Raw genomic sequence first — 22506 nt, forward strand, 5'->3', positions numbered from 1 at the left:
TTCCATTTCATATATTTGTCCTTGAATGGAACCTGTAAACCCTCAATATATTTAGATGTCGTCTTTTTTACAACAAGAAAAAAACCAAACCAAAAATGTCCAAATTAATTTTCATTTACACATTTGTCTTGTATACTTCTGTATTTGTGTGTTCGGACTTGAGAAATTTTCACTTATAGAATCTGTTTTTGATATTTTAATTTTAAAAGGGTCATGAAAAAGTCGTCATTTATTACTTTTGAAAATATTATAGAGGACGTGAGTCAGACTCTAATAAAAACGCATAAATAACTTCCAGTATATATATTTCTTATAACTTATTACTAGAGGGTTCAGAACTAGAGTCAATATCGATATCGCACGTGTAGACTGTAGATGATGATATCAGTAACCAATATAAGATTAAATAATTTTTAGAAAATTGTATATTTTGCTAAAAAAAAGTTTCCTTTGAGTATTCTGTAAGTATTTTCATTCACAAGATAAAGGTTGGAAATATTCCAACAGGATATGACCCGCTCCATGCAGTCATTCTTTAAACCAACAAATCAAAATTAATTATGTTTGTAAATGATTAAAGTGCAGATTGTTAAGTTAATTGTGAAGTTGGAATGCACGTGTATTGTGGATAATGCAAATTGTAGAATTTGTCATCTTTTTCTGTTTGTGGTGTAAATATAGGATATAACTGTATGTCACGTGGACCGAAACGTGGATTTTTATGTAATCCTGGCGTTAGGCATTTTCCCACAGGCATTTTCCTAAGGGCGATTTCCCAAGTTACAATTTCCCAAATGTGCAATTTCCCAAGAGGCAACTTCCAAAGGGTTAGGTTAGGCCCTCTGATGCGCCGCAGCACTCTAGTGTACCGACTCCATTAGCGCCTGATCCAATCAGGGTTCAGTCATGTGTTTGGTGTCTATTCTGAACCAATAGAAATTGCATGGCGGTAACATCTATCTTTTTATCAAGCTCATTATTTAATTAGAGATAAATCCTTATATCGGCGCTATCAGTAAATGGAAATATTTACTTTTACTGAAACAATAGTAACAGGCTGCAATGTGGTCCGAGCGCTGCGGTTAGGATTGGCTAAGGGACCGAGCGATGCGGATAGAACATACTTGGGTCCGAGCGCTGCGGCTAGGACAGACTTAGGAAGTTCCCGTTTGGGAAATTGCACATTTGGGAAGTTGTTACTTAGGANAAAAAACTATAGTTTTTAAGGGACTCATTCAAATCCATTTAAAAAAAGAAAAAAAGATCTAAATTCTTGAGGGGCACCGAGCATTCTCGATTATAGATTCATACTAAAACACACACTTAACAACAACATAAACATCTTTTCTTCCTATCTCACCTTTCAAAACAATCATAGTAGGAGTTTGTGAGAAGTATATTATTGTTCAAGGTTTAAGGTAGTAAAGCATGATTAGAACAGACAGCTCTTTACTCCATCTTCTATTCATTTTTAAAATATAAAATAAATAGTACTTACAAAACAATCTTAGTAGGAATTTGTGAGAAGTATATTATAGTTTAAGGTTTAAGGTAGTAAAGCATGATTAGAACAGACAGCTCTTTACTCCATCTTCCATTCCTTTTTAAAATATAAAATACCCAAATAGTACTTTCAAAACAATCTTAGTAGGAATTTGTGAGAAGTATATTATAGTTCAAGGTTTAAGGTAGAAAAGCATGATTAGAACAGACAGCTCTTTACTCCATCTTCCATTCCTTTTTAAAATATAAAATAAATAGTACTTACAAAAGAGTCATTCAACTATTAGGAAAGACTGGTATGTGCATAATGAAAAGCTTGTTTGTAAACCAGCTGTATTAAATACATCTTCGTTATTGTTTGGAAGAAAACTATTTTCTGAGTTGTCCTTAACCGTCAAAAACTAAATTTCCACAGGTCAAAACCGGACTTCCTCATAAATAATGATTTAAATACTGTGCTTGATGATTTATTTCTCTAAAACGAAGTTCGAAAAGGGAGAAAAAGTTAAGTTCTATACATGGAAAATGTTGGTCATTTGACGCCCCCCCCCCCCCTCTTTGGAAATCTGGGGGAGACGCCACGCCGTATTTAAACATACGCGGAACTTCCTTCTCTACACTCATCAATTCAGATTTTGTAACTCCTTTGCTGGAGTTTAACTGCCATGGCAGTAAACCTTAATTGGTTTCTTGAACATTTCTCCTTCTCAATAGATGTTATAAAATTAGAAACTCTGCCAAGGGTGAAATTGGCAATAAAAAAGAATTACATTTGAGAATTTTGTTAAAAAAGGACGGATTATAAAATCAAAGTTTTCAATAAAGTAGACTTACACCTAACTACACCACCAGGTTGCAAAAATAAAGGAATCTGACGATTCAAATTTGCGGTTAGTGATCAGTTCTTTGATAAAAAAAAAAACAACATTCAATTAGAGGCGAGGGTTTATTAAGCAAGAATACCACAATATCAAAAACCCCTTGATCGAAATTCAGGAGTTGTTCGAAAATCAGAAGTTGATCGAAAATCAGAAGTTGATCGAAAATCAGGAGTTGATCGAAAATCAGGAGTTAATTGACAAAGTGCGCTATAGCAGTTAAGGATACAAGATATTGTTTAACATGTAGTATTACTAAATTTTCATCTTCCCTTTAAACTTCTTTCTTTCTTCTTCTTTCTTCTACTCTTTCTTCTTGTTTATCTTTCTTTCTCTGTCTCTTTCTTCTTGTTTATCCTTCTTTCTCTGTCTCTTTCTTCTTGTTTATCCTTCTTTGTCCGTCTTTTCTTCTTGTTTATCCTGCTTTCTCCTTCTCTTTCTTCTTGTTTATCCTTCTTTCTCTGTATTTTCTTCTTGTTTATCCTTCTTTCTCCGTCGCTTTCTTCTTGTTTATCCTTCTTTCTCTGCCTCTTTCTTATGTTTATGCTTCTTTCTCTGCCTCTTTCTTCATGATTATCGTTCTTTCTCCGCCTCTTTGTTCTTGTTTATCCTTCTTTCTCCGCCTCTTTCTTCTTGTTTATCGTTCTTTCTCCGTCTCTTTCTTCTTGTTTATCCTTTTTTCTCCGTCGCTTTCTTCTTGTTTATCCTTCTTTCTCCGTCTCTTTCTTCTTGTTTATCCTTCTTTCTCCGTCTTTACTTCTTGGTCTTTCTCCGACTCTTTCTTCTTGTTTATCCTTCTTTCTCAGTCTCTTTCTTCTTTTGTTTATCCTTCTTTCTCCGTCTTTTCTTCTTGTTTATCCTTCTTTCTCCGTAGCTTTCTTCTTGTTTATCCTTCTTTCTCCGCCTCTTTCCTCTTGTTTATCCTTCTTTCTCCGTCTCTTTCTTCTTGTTTATCCTTCTTTCTCCGCCTTTTCTTCTTGTTCTTTCTCCGCTTCTTTCTTCTTGTTTATCCTTCTTTCTCCGCCTCTTTCTTCTTGTTTAATCCTTCTTTCTCCGTCTTTTCTTCTTGTTTATCTTTTTTTCTCGACGTCTCTTTGTTCTTGGTTATCCTTCTTTCTCCGCCTCTTTCTTCTTGTTTAATCCTTCTTTCTCCGTCTTTTCTTCTTGTTTATCCTTCTTTCTCCGTCTTTTCTTCTTGTTTATCCTTCTTTCTCCGCCTCTTTCTTCATGTTTATCCTTTCTCCGCCTCTTTCTTCATATTTATCCTTCTTTTTCAGTCTCTTTCTTCATTTGTATCCTTCTTTCTCCGTCTCTTTCTTCTATTCCTCCTTACTTGTCTCTTGTTTTCATTGTTTATCCTATCTTCACTTGTTCTTCCTTCTTCTTTCTCCTTCTTTTCCTTCATTTTCTCTTTTGAGGTTTCTCGTATTTTTTTACTTTTCCATATAAACTTTCCTGCTTTCGACTTTTTCTAATTTTTTCCGCCGTTTTCCTTTTTCTTTTCTCTTCTTTGGCCTTGTTCACAGAGTATTTTATTTCAAATTTATCATCTATGTTAAGATACTATTTTTATTTTATTTTTATACACAGTTATAAATTTATATTGCATAGTTTATTTAAAGCGAAAATAAAATTATGAAAAATCTAAAATACTGAACACAATCTAAATTCAAGATATGGTTGTCAACCATTAACAATGATACATGTAAAGTCGTCTGTAACTTAGAAACCCTTCTCGGAGATACTAAAATCCAAACCAAATAATTTTAGGCTCCGGTCCTTTGTTCTCCCATCGGAGTGTAAATAAGCCTTGTGAATCCATCCATTTTCAAAAGTTAAACAAAGAATATTTTCACATAAAGAATTAGTGACTTTCCTAAATAATTAATTGTCATTCTTTTCAGAAGTTTAAAGAAAACGTCTTAGGACTGTCCGACGACTTAACCCTTAACATCCAAAAATAGATCGTAAGAATCTTTTCATTATAAACAATTCATTATATCGATTTATATGTTATTATTTATACAATTTATTTCAGGAAATAAAGAGTTTTTCTTCATTATCGGTTTTGATTTGAGGGTTATCCAGTTGTCTATCTGTTCATTATTGAGAATATTGCTGCTATACGACAACAATGGTTTAATAAGGATTATATTTCTTGTTAAAGAATAAATAATATATTAATGTGAGTGTACTTTCAAACCAATAAATTACAAATCTGAAATGAAATCTCAACAAAATGACCTCATAAAGGATAAAAAAGGAAAAAGGGTAAAAAGGCAAAACCTACAGTTTCTAATTATATTTCATTTGGAAAAGGAAAATAAAGATTAAGAATTTGAATTGGAAGAAATCTTGATGACTTGATGAATTACAAGCTGCTTCATTGCAATACTCAGAACAAATCCTAGAAATACAGTTGTCATGGTCATTGTCAAGGTCATTGTCATGGTCGTTGTCATGGTCATTGTCATGGTCATTGTCATGATCATTGTCATGGTCATTGTCATGGTCATTGTCATGGTCATTGTCATGGTCATTGTCATGGTCATTGTTATGGTCATCGTTAAAAACTTACACAACAGCTTTCGCCTTTGAAGTATCTACCGCACAGCCAGTATGACCCTCCACCTTTAAAGGCAATGTTGACGAAATGTCAAGTGAGCGGCATGTACATGGCAAAACATACAACGATACCCTTCAACTCTTAGACTGATCAACATTAACGATACTTATATTATCTTCAGAAATATTTAACATTCTTGCTAACTTTGTATTTAAGCTGTACACTCAAGTTTAGCAATATAGTTTGCATACAATCTTTAGCGAGAAAAACACGGATTTCTCCGACATCAATGATCATATTAAAAATTACAGGAGACTGGTGTGAATCGCACAATTGAAATTTCCTCTACAATTTCTTTAAAGAAAACAAAAGTATTTCAAAATATATCTTTTTTATTTCTGGTATTGAGTTTACCTTGGAGCATGTTCGAAGTAGAGATATAAGTTTACCAGCCTGGTCATTGGTATTTGCATCAGAATCATCTAAACAAAATTCAAATTAATCAAAGTTTTAAGCTCTCACAAAAAGTTTGATTAGAATTTTACCGATTATTTTTTTAAAAACTAGTTAAAAATAAGAAGTGATTTATGTTTTTTTAAATTTACATGTTTATGGCTACAAAAAAGAATACGCAATTGTTTGATGTAAATTCAAAGGAAAAATTGATCCAGTCTTTAAAATGCTCCATATCATTGTTGTATGGAAATTTTCCCATTTTGAAATATTTCAAAACATGAGTTCTCTGATTCAGAAGAAATGTCTAAGATGAACACAAGGAGTGGAACCCCGACCCCCCTCTTCATAGAATGTGACCATGCTAACACATGAATGACAAGCTGAATCTTCAGTTTTTATGAATAAAAGATGAATATGAACGGATAAATGAAGAAATAAATGAATAAAATAGTTGGCATTAATAAAAGAAACGAACAATGATCGTCTGTAGAAGAGGACACTAGTTTTAGTTACAAACTGAAATTTTCTAATCCCTATAATCTTTTAGCCTGATGTAAACCCTTTAAATGTCAATCTTAAACTATTTTATCTAATATAATTCACTGTTTGCAATATCAGAGGTTTACAACATGAGGTTGACAAAACTCAATTCCTTTATCTTTCTCTGAAACAAGTCGATATCTCACTGACAAAACAACAAACATTACAGTATAAAGGAATGTTTATATACTGTCTTGGAGGAAAAACTAAGAAATATTTTGATGAATCTTTTTGTTCTCTAATATTGTAATATAATATGTCTGTGTTTTGTTGCAATATGCATAGCTTTGTGTTAATGAAAGATCTAATTTACAATAAATTATTAAGGATATACAACAAAAACATTCCTTAGAGCTCTAACGATTACAGGAAATCAACTGCGTGTGTGGAAATTTAGAGAATTGCTGACGTGACATGTCAAAATAAATTAAAAAAGTACTCAGAGATAATGGTAAAAGGTATTTTTGGGATTTTTGATTAGAAAAATAACGTGTTCTAAAAATTCCGTTGAAAAATCTCAAGTTGTCTGCAGAGTGCAGACTGAAATATTTATCTATATAAATGATAATATAGTTCATTAAAAAAGAATTTATCGATGTAAATGATAAAACCCTTGCCTATATATATATTTAAACAAAGATTCCTTAGACTTGTATAGATAACAAAATATATTATTTTTTGTTTTGTAATATTGAATATTGATAAATAAAACTAAAGTAAATTCCAGAAAAAAAATCATAAAAGTAAAAATGAATTTTCAGATTCGTTGTCTAAAAGTTCATATAATTAATCTAAAAGATATATTATTACTCCATATCTAACAGCTCTATTATTACTCAATATCCAGAAGTTTTATAATTACTCTATATCTTACAGCTCTATTATTACTCCATATCTAAGAGTTCTATTATAACTCTATATATAGGAATTCTATTATTACTCTATATCCAGAAGTTCTATTAATACTCTTCATCTAAGAGGTCTATTATCATATCTAACCTTGTAAATTTGGAACATAGGTTTTAACAATACTGCAGAATTTATCCTCCGATCCACAATCCTCTGCAGGGCCTACAAACAAACACAATATTTTTCAATCATATCAAATCAATATTTTTATCATAATTTGCCATGATAAAATATTTATGGGGAAGAAAGTTCACCACCAGGATGAAAATGTTTTTTAACACTGATATTTTAGTATATGGAAGGTTTCAAATGAAGTTTCAGGTATTAAAGTTTGTGGGATAAGTTAAAAGTAAAGTTGGGCCAGAGAATCTGAATTTTCAATTTCATAAGTTCCGTAAAATCGACATTTAAACCAACTTTATGGCCGGGTGGGCTTACAAATAACAATTAAGCAAAGGAACTAAATTTTTGGCGCAAACTCTGATTTTCTAAACCCTACATCTTTACAACCCGATGTTGAAGACATTTGATATTTCAAATTATGAATTCTGCTACAGAAAGGGAAATTTACATTCTTAAGATTTTTTTCTTACTAAGAGTCCCGCTTTTGTGAATTAGCCACGAGGAAAAGTTCAAACTCATTTGACATTAATGGTACTTTGTGACCTCGTAGATCCTCAAGCTCTGATGTTATGCACAAGTATGAGAAAAGCAAACTAAATGTGACATTAATGTTACTACTTTGTGACCTCGTAGCTCCTCTAGCTCTGATGTTATGCACAATTCAAGTATGAGAAAAGCAAACTTATCTGGTTAAATATAAAAAATCAAAACCATTTTATATTATCTCTATTACATTCATTACTAGGAGAATATGATTAAAAACATAAAAAGTTTCAAGCTTATGTGTAATTTACTTCAGTTTTAAGACTCACGCTTTCTCTTCATAATTGTTGTCTGTGTTGATCCAGACTATTTAATAAAATATAAACTTGTATTGTATTTGTAGACAACCTTCAGACAAAATACACTTTTTATTAAAACAAAACTATTTATCTTTTCATTTGATAAATTACCTTTTGTTAAATATATGTTATTAAAACTGACCTATAGATTAATCATAAAAAAGAGATTAATCGTATTATAGCAAGCAGTGGCGGAAAAAGAGAAAGAAGATTTGATTACAAAACTTAAAGGGAGTGTTCGCGAAAAACGAAAGGGGGTATAGGCTTAATGCGATAAAAAAGCGCTTTTGATCGCTACTAATCTTACTTCTATCTGTTGCGTCTATATGGAGAAAATTGTTAAAAACGACTCACACCAAAGAACGTAGTGTTCATACAAATTCAGAAAGATGCAACATTCAACTCGGATCGTAAAAAAATCTATTTAATTCCCAACAAATTATCCAGATATCAAACAATAGTCATCGATTATTTTTCGACGCATTCATACATAGTTAATATTTCATTATATTTTGTATTTTTCATGATTTGAGATTTACATTTTTTCCTGTTTCGAGGATTTTTGATAATGAAGACGACATTTTCATATTTTCCAGAAATGTTCGAAAATCCAGCGCCAGCGAAAATTAATCTAAAAAAACAAAATCAAAAATATTATGAAATATTAACTATATATGAATGCGTCGAAAAATAACCGATTACTATTGTTTGTAATATCTGAATGATTTGTTTGGAATTAAATTGATTTGTTTACGATCCGAGTTGAATGTTGCATCTTTCCGAATTTGTATGGGCGCTGCGTTCTTCCGTGTGAGTCGTTTCTAACAATTTTCTCCACATAGAAACAACAGATAGAAGTAAGATTAGTAGCGATCAAAAGCGCTTTTTTATCGCATTAAGCCTATACCCCCTTTCATTTTTCGCGAACACTCCCTTTAAATGTTCACAATAACTCGGTTTTAAGAGATGATATGCACCAGTTTTCATCCATAAACTCTGCGACAAACTCTGCTTTTCTAAACCCTATATATCTTTGCAACCCAATGCAGTTGACCTTTGATACTAAAAACTGTGAATTCTATTAGATAAAATATTCTAAATTTGAAATTTTAAAAAATTTAAACATTTGTTTGCAAAGAAATAGTAATTGAAAATTTTTAGTTAGTGACAATAACTCTATTCCTCCTGTTCAGCTTTTGTATTTATTTATGATTATGAAATTAAGTAATGTTCCAAAAAAAATTATTGTCGCGCATCTTACATTCAGCATTCTTAAAACTATCATTTTCTCTCGAAACTTTGGGACATTCCGTATAATATTTTTATGTAACAAAGGATGTTGAGTGGAGTATCTTGTTCTGTTTGCATTTTTATCGAGCTTTTATCGTATAAAGTTTTTTTAATTTTGATAAGATTTGTGATTCTTAAATCACAGGCTCTAAAATTAGATCTTCAAAATTAGATTTTTAATGTATTCAATAAAGATATCCTTCATATTATGAGAAATTCTTATTATGTGTTCTTGAAAGATAAAAGATTTAATAAACACACGGTTCTTTTTCTTTTTAATCTCAAAAGAAGTTTAATTTCCGATGAGAGTGAAAAGTATTTAAGTTTGATGAGAAAGTTTAGCCGGATCTAAAACTTTGCTAAATGAGTTTTTACCTTACAGGAACAATTAAGAGGAAAGGTTTAAAAACTTCTAATATTAAAAAAATGACGTTAGTTTGTTGGACGTTTTTTTAATTCAAAGCTGGGATAAAACGGGTGGGAGTATGGCATCCTTTCATCATTTCCTCAATTGTCAAATATAAAAATTGTGTGGTTATATACAAACTTAGTGAATTATTTTTAAAATTAAGTTTTATACTAAAGAACTTTAAATTGACTCACCGACCAAAGCATATAAGACAAGTGTTTACTACAAGAAATTAGAAAAGAGACTCAAAACTTGCCTCTGAGTTTTTTATTTTTATTTTCTAAACTTGACATTCTTGTACTGTAAACCTTTGATATTTGAAGCTATAAATTATGCAAGATCTAATGATTAAAGTTTGAAATATGTTGGGTTTACACCAATAAGTTGTAAAGATATAGAAAACAGAAAATTATAGGTTGAGGCAATTATTTAATTATTTTTATGACAAAATAGTTTTCTTACCTGGGTTTGTTATACAGGATAGTTCTTTTGTACTTTCGCATTGTGAACAGGATAATAGGAATACTTAACATAGAAATATAACAGAACAATAGGAATACTTAACATAGAAATATAACAGAACAATAGGAATACTTAACATAGAAATATAACAGAACAATAGGAATACTTCACATAGAAATATAACAGGATAATAGGAATATTAAACATAGAAATATAACAGAACAATAGGAATACTTAACATAGAAATATAACAGGATAATAGGAATACTTAACATAGAAATATAACAGGATAATAGGAATACTTAACATAGAAATATAACAGAACAATAGAAATATTTAACATAGACAAATAACAGGATAATAGGAATATTATAACAGAACAATAGGAATACTTAACTTAGAAGTATAACAGGATAATAGGAATACTTAACATAGAAATATAACAGAACAATAGGAATACTTAACATAGAAATATAACAGGATAATAGGAATGCTAAACATACTAATAGAACAGGATGATAGAAATACTAAACATACTAATAAACGAAGGATAATTATGAATACCTGGATTATAATGAAGAAGGGTTAGAAAGCTTAATTGCTGGATAATTCTTTGTCCAATCAGCATTTTGAAAAAAAAATTCTTTAATTTTTATTGCATTTATGCTTCATTTTGACTTCATAAATCTGAAAAAAAGTTGAATTCATAAGAACACAGAATATATTTGTAATATAAAATGTTTATATTAAGTATTAATTTTTTATTTATGTTGGGAAAATTGGTCGAGGGAATCTGTTTTTAAGTAAAATTTATAATTCCTTCCCGGAATGAGATGAAAATGCGTGTATTTTCTACAAAAACTTCGCAGAGTCTATCATTGTGTGGTTATTCTACTTTTTTTGTTCCAAGAAACGTAAAGTAATTTAACATCCCTTTGGTTGGGTTTTCATAGGTAGGCACAAAAAGTTTATACATTTACCATAGTTTTTTAGTTTGCATTTATGCATTGCCTAGGGTTCAGTTCCACTTGATGAATCCGGACTAATACAGAGCTTTGTTTGGTTTGGTTTGGTTTGGTTTAGATGCAGTTTTGAGGGATATCGGTGGAATCCATTATTCCTTTCATCTTCTCTATTACATACTGTCAGATATTTGCATCGAATGTACACAATAAATATAAAAAAACACAATACACATTTAAGTAAATGGAATAATAAATCTTTTCTACTCTTTTATAGATTTTTATCGATGTAAAGAAACTATAAATTTCTCAACACAAACTTTAATTATCCAATTGCTATTTACGACGAGTAATTTTTGCATAGATCTTCTTTTGCAAAAAGCAAATAGAAATAGTTATTTTCTCCCCATATTATGTACAAATATAGTGAAATGTAAACAATAAACATCATCATGTTGTTATTATGTACAAATATAGTGAAAACCACACAATGGAAACGACAAATTATTTACATTATATTTGACCTCAAATGAAAAACAAACAATATTATCAAAAAAACTTTATAGTATTTCTTTCCAACGCATTAAAGTTAAATAGAGATAATTTATTTTCAATGACAGGGCAAAACCCCAGGACAGGTTCATAATACATACAACAACTTGAAGTATACAAAAGAACATAGTAGGACAAGAAAAAAACAGTATCAGGATATGATAACAGAGAACATGGAACTAGGACAAGAGGACAAGAATCACAATAGAAAGACAAGACACCAAGATGTAGGACAAGAAACAACAATACATAAGAAAAGGAACAAATACTAGAAAAAGAAATCACAATATTGGGACAAGAAATCACAATATTGGGATAAGAAACCAAAATAATGGGATAAGAAACCACAATAATGGGACATTATTATGTACAAATATAGCGAAATGTAAACAATAAACATCATCATGCTGTTATTATGTACAAATATAGTGAAATGTAAACAATAAACATCATCATGCTGTTATTTTGTACAAATCAAGAATGACAAGCTGAATCTTCAGTTTTTATGAATAAAAGATGAATATGAACGGATAAATGAAGAAATAANACAATATTGGGACAAGAAATCACAATATTGGGACAAGAAACCACAATATTGGGACAAGAAATCACAATATTGGGACAAGAAACCAAAATAATGGGATAAGAAACCACAATAATGGGACAATAAACCGCAAAAGTAGAGGAAGAAACCACAATATTGGAAGAAGAAACCACAATACAGGACAAGATACAACTATAGTAGGACAAAATACCACAAGAAGGAAAATAGTAGGACAAAAAGCCTCTAAAGAAAGACAAGAAGACTCGAGAGAAAGTAGTACTAGAAATCACAATACTAGGACTAGACACCATAAAATTAGGACTAGAAACCACAAAACTATGACAAGAAACCACAACTGCAAGACAACCACATTAGGAGGACAAGAAGCCTCTTTAGGAAGACAATAAAACTCAAAAGAAGATGAGAACCACAACAGAAGAACAAATAAATGCAAAAATAGGACAAGAAACCTCGATGGGAAGATAATAAAACTCCAAAGAAGATTAGAACCAAAATAGAAGGACAATGAACCCAGAAGTAGGACTAGAACCCACTACAGTGGGATCCGAAATGTTCAATAAACATACCGAAACAAACCTTACAAGGAGAATATAGAATTTTAAATAATTTAACCTTTACATATTTGATAGCGAGCAAGCAAATAAAAGCAATTATTTGGAGCTTTGAGATTAGAATGAGCCAGCAAGGATTATATAAGGATAAGTCTAGATGGGAAAACAAGAGAAAGAAAGATTAAATAGGGAAAAAATTCATAATGTTTCTTTTATATATCTTAAAAGTTTTAGTCAGAATAACCTTTACCTAGACCTTAACCTAATGTTTCTTTTATATATCTAAAAAGTTTTTAGTCAGAATAAAAACGGTCAACTTAAAAATGTAAATATATTTTTTTTAAATATTTGGAAAAATTTTAGAGTTGATAAAAATTCTTTGAAAGTTTAAAGCTTTAACTTTTAACAATTTATAGTAATATAACATAATAATAATAATAGACATAAGTTGGACTGGGGTAGGTTAGATGATTCTTTCTTCTCCGGGTAAAGAATATAACTGAGAGAGAAATCTTATAACAGGAGGCTCCACTCAATACACGAGAGACGGGATGGAAGAGGGGGAGGGGAGGTCAATATGTTAAGATTTTGGAAAATTTACAGCACACATTTTTTTGCCTCTTTTTTATTAATTTGCTCTTTATTCCTAAAGTATGTTAGTTTAAAGTTTTACATACTCTGTATTAATTCGGGGTAAATGTTAAAATCAACTCACAAAAGGGTGTCAACATGGAAAGGCATGTGGCTAAATAAAAAAATTCCAATTTTAACAATAATCCATTGGTACCAAGATGTTAGACGAAAATAATTGAGAAATTCAAAGTTAAAACACTGATCAGATATTAATCAAAGTTTGAGGTGCAGATCAATTATTAATTCAAAGTTGGAACACGATCATCCAAAGTTGGAACACTGATCAAATATGGATTCAAATTCAATTATTGATTTAAAGTTGATATACAGATCAATTATTGATTTAAAGTTTAGACACAGATCAATTATTGATTTAAAGTTTAAACACAGATCAATTGATTTTAAAGTTGAGACACAGATCAATTATTGATTTAAAGTTTAGACACAGATCAATTATTGATTTTAAAGTTGAGACACAGATCAATTATTGATTTACAGTTTAGACACAGATCAATTATTGATTTTAAAGGTGAGACACAAATCCATTTTTGATTTTAAAGTTAAGACAGTGATTAATTCTAAAAGGATTATAACAATTTTACAACCAAAAACATATCTAAGGTTTCAGGATTATTATTCAAGATTATACTATTTAAGCATAACATTAATTTAAATCAATTTTTTTCAATATATTTTTATTTAATGCTATCAAAAAGAAACTTCACTCCACCCCCCCCCCCACACTTCATCTTAATTTATGTTTTTTTCTTTCTTGACCTTGTTCATTTCTTGTTCTTGTTCCTTTCTTGTCCTGCTTCATTTCTTGTCTTTGTTTCTTTCTTGTCCTTGTTCCTTTCTTGTACTTGTTCTTTTCTTGTCCTTGTTCTTATCTTGTCCTTGCTCCTTTTGTTGTCCTGGTTACTTTCTTGTTCTTGTACCTTTTTTGTCCTTGTTTTTTTCTAGTCCTTGCTCCTTTTATTGGCCTGATTACTTTCTTGTCCTTGTTCCTTTCTTGGCCTTGTTCCTTTCTTGTCCTTGTCCATTTCTTGTCCTTCTTCCTTTCTTGTCCTTGTTCCTTTCTTGTCCTTGTTCCTTTCTTGTCCTTCTTCCTTTCTTGTCCTTGTTTCTTTCTTGTCCTTGTTCCTTTCTTGGCCTTGTTCCTTTCTTGTCATTGTTCCTTTCTTGGCCTGGTTCCTACTTTTTCAGGTTCCTACTTTGCTCAAATTTCTCGATTGTCTTGGCTCCTTCTTAGTCCTGCTGTTCCTTTCTTCTCTTTGTTCTGAATCCTTTCTTGTCCTGGCGTTCGCTTTATCCTGATTCTTCCCTTGGTTTGTCCTTCTTGTGATTTATAATGTTCTGTGTAAGACAAAGGACCTAAATAACTCAATTAGTTTTCTAATAAGATTATCTGTGTTATCTACCATTGTTGATGGGAAAACGCCAAGGAAATAATAGATATAAATCATACTCGGGCGCAAAAATTTCGCTTTAAGTTAAAATACATCGGATTTTCTTTCGAATTATTTTTCTCTTAATACTGAAGACAAAATTGGAATTGTAAAAATTGAACTAATAGTACATCCCTGAAATAATAGCACTCCCTTGAACTAATAGTACTCCCTTGAACTAATAGTACTCCCCTGAAATAATAGCGCTCCCTTGAACTAATAGTACTCCCTTGAAATAATAGCACTCCCTTGCACTAATAGTACTCCCTTGAACTAATAGCACTCCTATAAATTAATCGTACTGCATGATTATTGTTTACATAAAACAACCTTTGTGTACATGTCATACTATTGTTTAACACCATATTAATGACTAGTAATTTACAGCAAACACAAAACATCTATAACAGGGTTTTATTCATATTTATTGTATTGTCAGTTAACAAAAGACTTGTTGGCATAGAGAATAGAACATATAGAGAGGAATTAAAAGAATCTCTCGGTATGAATTTTTTCAGTCCCTTTCAGCCTGAAAGGTAGTTAAAAGTGTACAAATCATGTAAATGTTCACAAATTATATGCAGTAGAGTACATTAATACAGTATGTTCCCTAGACTATCCATTTCAATTTCGAATTTTTTAAACTGTTAAATAAACTTTATAATGAATTAGGTGAATAAAAACATCATTTGATTTATAGTTATAACGGAAAATCATCGTTTGTAAAGTGGAAGGCATAGAGTCTGTGTTGAAATGATCATTGGTCGATTATGAAACCAGCCCATTTCATAATTTGGTTTTCTTTTAACAATAATTTTAGCTTTTCTATAAAAAGATATTCCAGGGCCCAACAGGTTATATAGCATAAATATGTGAAGGACACCTGCAGTATGGAAACAGTACAACAAAATGGCCGTTTTACACTTTTTTCTAGTAAATTCCTCTCTATATATTCTATTCTCTATGCTTGTTGGTCTTTAAGTGGCTGAGCCTAAGTGAAGCATGCCATGGCCTCAGGTCCTTTTACAAGACGAAGACTAAAAAAATAAATCATCGGTTCAGACTCCAGATCTTATAAACAACGAAAACTGGAGAAAACAGGGATAATCAGAAGGAAAACTAGGGGAAAACATGGGGGAATTAGAAGGAAAACTAGGGGAAAATATGGAGGAATTAGAAGAAAAACTAGGGGAAAACATGGAGGAATTAAAAGAAAAACTAGGGGAAGACATGGAGGAATTAGAAGAAAAACTAGGGGAAAACATGGAGGAATTAGAAGGAAAACTAGAGAAAAACACGGGGGAATTAGAAGGAAAACTAGGGGAAAACATGGAGGAATTAGAAGGAAAACTAGGGGAAAACATGGAGGAATTAGAAGGAAAACTAGAGAAAACACGGGGGGGGGGCCGGGGACACTGCTGATAATAGTGCTTGGTCAGTGCATAAATCTACTGGTATTCTGTTTCCGGTTGGATAATTTCCTATAAAAATATGCCTAGAATAAGTGGCTTAGTTAATATCTCATTCATGTAGAATAGTTATACATAATATCTATTTTATATAAACATATTTACGAATACAATAGTAACATTCGAATATATACATTAAAGAAATTAGAAAATACTTTTCTTGAATTTTGGTCTAGAAAAATGAAGAGAGACCATTTAAAAAGAAGAAAATTATGCCCTTTCTAAATTAACACAATTATTAACTATAAATAATGATTTCTTCCCAGACCCCAAAAAAATATTTCAAAAGTCATTTTAAAAAGTATAAAAAAGATTCGTAAAGACTTTGTTTTCTTTTGTTTCCATGTTTATTGAAACTCCCTGTGTATTAAACAATGCAAAATCCATAGATTAATTAACAATACAGATAGAACACTATATGGCGTCTTTTCAAGATTTAGGGGGTTTTCGTACACAATAACCCCGAGGCAGAAGCCCAAAGGAGGTTGAATTACGAGACAAAGATAGAGCATGCGCGTAACTTCTTTGGGCTTCTGCGTCAGGGTTATTGTGAACAAAGAACTCTGAATTTTGAAAAGACCACATCTAGTGTCATATCTGTATTCTTATCAATCTATGTACTGTGTAATTGTTATGATTGACATATTTGTAGAAATGTTTGAACACATTTTCAGTAAAAATAATCTTGTATTGTTGATATCGAGATCAAGCATTGTTAATCAGATTAATTTAATTTTTATTCGATATCCCCACAGATAAATAAATAAACATAGATAGCTTATGTACGCAAAATCACCAAGAATTGTACAGTCCGCGAACTCATACTTCTAGGGGTCAAAGTGTAATTCAATGATAAGGGTGGTTTGGTGTTTTAATGGATTTCATAGAATAAGTGTAAAATAGCTCCGGGAATGGAACTATTTGGACAACAACATTTCACTGAAGAAGGACATGAGAAGGACTAAACTAACTTAAATTTCTCTCCACAGAACTCATGTACACCAAAAGTACTCAATGACATAAGAACAGCCAATGTTCACAACCGACCTAGTTAATCTATATAATAGGAATATCTTTAAAACATCTCTGTACATTTATATCTTTCAAGATGAAAAATGTCGTCTTATGCGCAATCTATCTTTATCTATGCATATCCCGCATGGTAATCAGATTAATTTAATTCTTATTCGATATCCCGCAGTCAAGGGTTGAAAGGCCGGAACTTTGATCAGAATTTAACTGAGATGACGAGATTATCCCTCAAATTAAAATTGCCCACAGTAAATATCGAGATCAGGGACCGAATTTAAAGAATTTGAGCGGCGGTTTAAATCCACCAAAATCCGGTTTAAATTAAGCGCCGGCTTAAATCTTGAAACATTTGATACAATTTTAAGTGGAACCAACAATATTTAAACCGCGGCTTAAATTTAAACCGCCGCTCAAATTCTTTAAATTCGGCCACAGGAATTCTAGATTACGAGTATCCAACACAAAATTCCCTGTTTAGGAAACATTAAAAAAAGTAACAAAGTAGAAAATATGAAAATAAATAAAAATGAAAGAAGAAAACTCTCATTTTACCCTTTTATAGTTACCAGTATTTTTACAGGGTGTCCCAATAAACACGGGAATTCAGTGACGAATTCAAATAATTTTTTAATTTAGTATAGTGATACCTACTGAGAAAGCTGTAATCTGTAAGAGTTTGGTCTGCTATGGTTCACATTTTGTTTGTTTATGTTTTGACTGCATACGGTTGTACTTAGTAAAACAAGAAAATTGTAGTATACAAACAGAGTAAACTTGTCCGTCTTCACTCTTCATCTTGCGGAGGCATATAGACACATCTTTACAGTAGTTTAGCCTTTTCATAAAATAAACTGTAGCAGACATAATAATATTATGGCTTTTGAAATTAGGTATTACAATGCTAATTCATAACAAGACGATATCGAGTTCGTCACTGAATTCCCATGTTTATTGGGACACCCTGTATAATAATATTTTTGCTAAGAATGAGTGCATTCTGTAATTAAATAATCTTATTTCCGTCGTAATCTCATTGTGATGTTATCACTGAATCAAATAAAAGAAATATAAAATGTTGGCTGGCCTTCAAAAAACTACATGCAATCAATATTAACCATCAAATGTGTTCACACTTTACTCAGTCTTGCTGCTGAATATATTATAATATATTAAAGGTAGAACTCAATAAAAGAAATTCCACTAGTAACCTGTCCTGATGATATTAGATAGAATACAAATATAAAAAGATAGATTGGCAAATATATAGAATATATATATATAGAATATATATATATAGAATATATATATATATATATGTATAGTATATTTATTGAAATATGCAGGGTGAGTTTAGCGTTTAAGTCTGAAAAATGATTTTTTATTTATAGAATTTTAAAAAGTAATTTGGCTTTTAAAAGTCAGCTAACAAAATGTGATGATAATTCTATGCGATCTTGATCTAAATTAAAATTTGTTTGGACGATGTGTTTAAAAATTAAAAAATCCCTTTCTATACATCTATTGCTGCAATTATATACAAAATAGTGATGTTAAACATGTATGCTTTCTATACTTAGATTTAAAAGGAAACAAAAAATGTTCGCCCCAACTTCCAAAGATTATAAAATATTCTTCAAATAACCCAAAAGTTTTTTCACATGACAAGACTGTTCAAACTTTGTCTGACTCTTTATATACATTTAAAGTCTAGGCTTCTATATCAACTTTAAATTGTGGCTTTATAGAAAAAAAATAAAAAAAGTTTGCGGATTTCATATTTTTTTCGCAAATTTTCGAAATTTTACAAAAATAAAAAACTTTTCAATAAATTTTTGAAATTTGATCATTCATAAACCTTTTCTGGGGTCACGTGAGGTCCCACACAAATTTGGGCCCGATCAGTTTAGCCGGTTTGACGTTTATTGGACACAAACAGACACACAAGCAAAGTATATAACTATAGATATAAAGAAATTTATATTTGCATATACAGGGTGTCCCAAAAAACATGGGAATTCAGTGACGAGTTTGATATCGTCTTTGTTATGAATAAGCATTGTAATACCTAATTACAAAAGCAATAATATTATTATGTCTGCTAGAGTTTATTTTATGAAAAGGCTAAAAGACTGTAAAGATGTGTATATAATGTCTCCGCAAGATGAACAGTACAACCGTATGCAGTAAAAACATAAACAAACAAAATGTGAACATAGCAGACGAAGCTCTTACAGATTACAGCTTTCTTAGTAGGTATCACTATACTAAATCAATGAATTATTTAAAAAGACGATTCCGAATTCGTCACTGAATTCCCATGCTTATTGGGACACCCTGTATATGTATATAAATATATATATATATATATAATTTAGATGAAAGAGATAAGAATAATTTACAGAATTTACGAACCTGAAGTAATGTAAGCAGCATTCGAAATAAAAATGTAAAAAAAGAAGATATGTTTAAAAATTAAAAAGTTACTTTCTAAGAGTCTTTACATCTATTGCTGTAATTTTATACAAATTATTTTCAATTAAAACAAGATATCATTTAAACATAAAGGAATTGAGTCTTTGCCAGAAACTTAAAATTTATAAACCCTTTGCAACTTAATGGTGCAAACCCTTGATATTTCAAAATTAGAAAATCAGAGATTGTAGCAAAAACCCAATTCATTTCTAAGGTCAGCGTTCCAAAGTGTTGATATTGAAAAGACTGGATGTTAATCTTTTCCAACCTGAAGGATGATAATTTCCTACAAAAGTTTTAAACTTTTATTTTAATAAATGATGAATTATGCTACATTTATTGAGAAATAAAAATAATAAATTAATTATATAAAATTATTGAAGTTATACAACATGCTGAATTCTAGTATAAAATACAGGACAAATATACTGTACATATATGTACTAATTGGTAACTGTACAACTACTCCTGAACATGTACTTTAAGGAGAATCCAATCTCATCCCTCAAGTTCTTTTCATCTTCCTTAGTACCATCCCCAACAAGAACACCTGGTGTATCATCAGAATGGAACCTAATGATTACAGGACCAACTAGTTTACTAAACACACCAGGTCCACTACCCAGTCCATCCTCCTTGTCAGAACTTGTGTCATATCCAACACCAACACCGCAGTAGTAGTCTTCGTTTGTGTACTCGGTCGGCTTCGATGGATCTGGCTTTCCGGTCCTCACCGCCCCTGGGATGATTAGATAATCAGCTGTTTTCTTCTCATCGTTGGATTTAACAATACAAGGTGCAATACCACATCCTGAATCTTTTCCACAGTTTTCATCTTTATACTGATCACTCTTCATCTTACCAACAGCTGTAGAAAAAGCTGCAATATTCTGTTCCTGAGCTAGGTTGATTTCACAAGCAGTGGTTGGTTTCTTGAAGCAGATAGCATAATCCAGGTTTAGAGGATATTGAATACGCTGAACTGGAGACCAATTATAGCTTCGGATTACTCCTGTGGTTTCTGTATGGTATTGAGCACAACCTTCAGGAGCCATAAGTTCTTGATCTTCTGGTTCAAGACAGTCAATTTGGGTAACTTTAATTTTCCACTTATACCCTTCAGTCAGGTTACCTTCAGCTCCTCTGCTAGAGGTTGTAATTCTAATGTTTGCCCCACCCATACCATCCTGTACAGGCAGGTAAACATGTTGACCAGTGTTACTGCCGCATAGATCTCCAATTCCATTGTTCTCTCCGGTACCACTGGTAATCTTTACAGAGTCTCGATTGCAGGGACGCTTGGCTTCAGAGCCACCATCAATTTCAAAATCCTCAAAATCTATTCTAATCTGACAAATATTCTGATTTATTGGCTCAATTTGAGCCATGCAGAGGGACGGATCCACATCCTTCCGGGGATAGTTGGCATTTTCAAGATATTCTACCTTATTCCTCATCGTAATCACACCTGATCCCATTCCACAGGAGCTGGAGAATATGCAACATTTACCAAACCCTTGAGCACAAGACAAGGTCGCCTCCCCACCTTTGGCTGTACATTCTCCTTCGGTATAGCAGATACCAGTCTTGTCTTCCGAGGCATTACAGGCAGAGTTCGGGAACTTGACGATATTAAACAATCCGAAGAACTTAGGATCTCGCTTCCCCTCAACCATACTTATAAAAGTTAAACCAAGAACAGCTAGTTGTATAATCATTTTGTTGCCCTCAGGGACTGAGGGATAGAAATTAAATTGATTAAAGTAAAGTTTGCAGCTGTAAGTGTGAAGAGTTGTGAAGTAAGAAAACGTCTGTTCTTGATTTATATAGAAACTTTACTGGTCAGGGGCAACCATTTTTTTAGAACGGGGTAAAACAAATTTCTGAAGTCCAAAATAAACAACATAATAACAAAAACAAAATAACAGTTGGACAACTAATAAATGTGGTTGAACTGTAGACATATGACGAAGGGTGAAGGGGGGGGGGGAATATTTTTGCCCCTAAAGTTTCCTCCATTTAACCCGGTCCAACTTTCTTAAATTAGTTTTATGTGTTTTCATAAGGAGTATTTTTAAATGAGTTGAGCATTTACCTTATACCAAAAAAAATTTTAAAGCAGAGTAAAGAGATTATCATTTGCTTGTAAAAGTAAATTAAGAAATCTAAATTATATTAAAACATAGAAGTGTACAGATTTTAAAGTGTTTTACGTCCAGATTTACTGGGCACTCCATCAATTTTTCATCCTCCATGTCTCAGATTTTAGTTTTATTGTTTGTGACGAATTCGAGAATTTGCAGGTTTAAACAATACTTTGTAAATTTAACCATACATCCTGTTTGACCCCTCACCCCTCCTAGTTTAGGTTTTATGCAAAAAGAGAAAAGTAACTGAGTTTTTGCCACAAACTCAAATACTCTAATTCCGATATCTTTACAACCTGATGATGTAAACCTTTGATATTTCAAACTTAAATTATTTGGTCTAACAGAATTCATAGTTTGAAATATCAAAGGTCTTCGACATTAAATAGCAAAGATATAGAGATTAGAAAAGTAGAGTTTGTGACAAAAACTCAGTTCCTTTCCCACTTTTTTCATAAAACCTAAGCTAAGGGGTGAGGGTCAAATACAATAAAAACATATATATAAAACATATATAAAAAAGAAAACTATTTTTTTAGTATACAAAACACGCTCCACTAGAAAAAAGAAGAAGGTTTTACTATTAATGAACGGCCGATTTAGAAAGTATGGTATGTTATTTTTTTTGCGGGATAAATGTTTAATGGAGCATTTTCAAGGAATATTTGACCTGTCTAGAGACTGTTTTGTCCCGAGC

The 22506-nt window shown here is 31.5% G+C and overlaps 2 protein-coding genes across 2 annotated transcripts; both read right to left on the reverse strand.

The window, feature by feature from the left end:
• Positions 1-4668: 4668 nt before the first annotated feature.
• Positions 4669-10661, reverse strand: LOC111714561 (uncharacterized). The gene is made up of 6 exons (XM_023489698.1): positions 10543-10661; positions 9979-10041; positions 6943-7014; positions 5362-5429; positions 4960-5012; positions 4669-4788 (listed from the first exon to the last, which is right to left on the reverse strand). The coding sequence occupies exons 1-6, from the start codon at positions 10604-10606 to the stop codon at positions 4677-4679; spliced, it is 432 nt and encodes a 143-aa protein (XP_023345466.1). The 5' UTR covers positions 10607-10661; the 3' UTR covers positions 4669-4676.
• A 9322-nt stretch (positions 10662-19983) lies between these two features.
• Positions 19984-21451, reverse strand: LOC111714560 (uncharacterized). Its single transcript, XM_023489697.1, has one exon. The coding sequence runs from the start codon at positions 21378-21380 to the stop codon at positions 20106-20108; it is 1275 nt and encodes a 424-aa protein (XP_023345465.1). The 5' UTR covers positions 21381-21451; the 3' UTR covers positions 19984-20105.
• Between the last annotated feature and the right edge of the window lie 1055 nt (positions 21452-22506).

The sequence above is a fragment of the Eurytemora carolleeae genome, unplaced genomic scaffold (genome assembly GCF_000591075.1).
Source record: "Eurytemora carolleeae unplaced genomic scaffold, Eaff_2.0 scaffold1593, whole genome shotgun sequence".
Classification (NCBI taxonomy): domain Eukaryota; kingdom Metazoa; phylum Arthropoda; class Copepoda; order Calanoida; family Temoridae; genus Eurytemora; species Eurytemora carolleeae.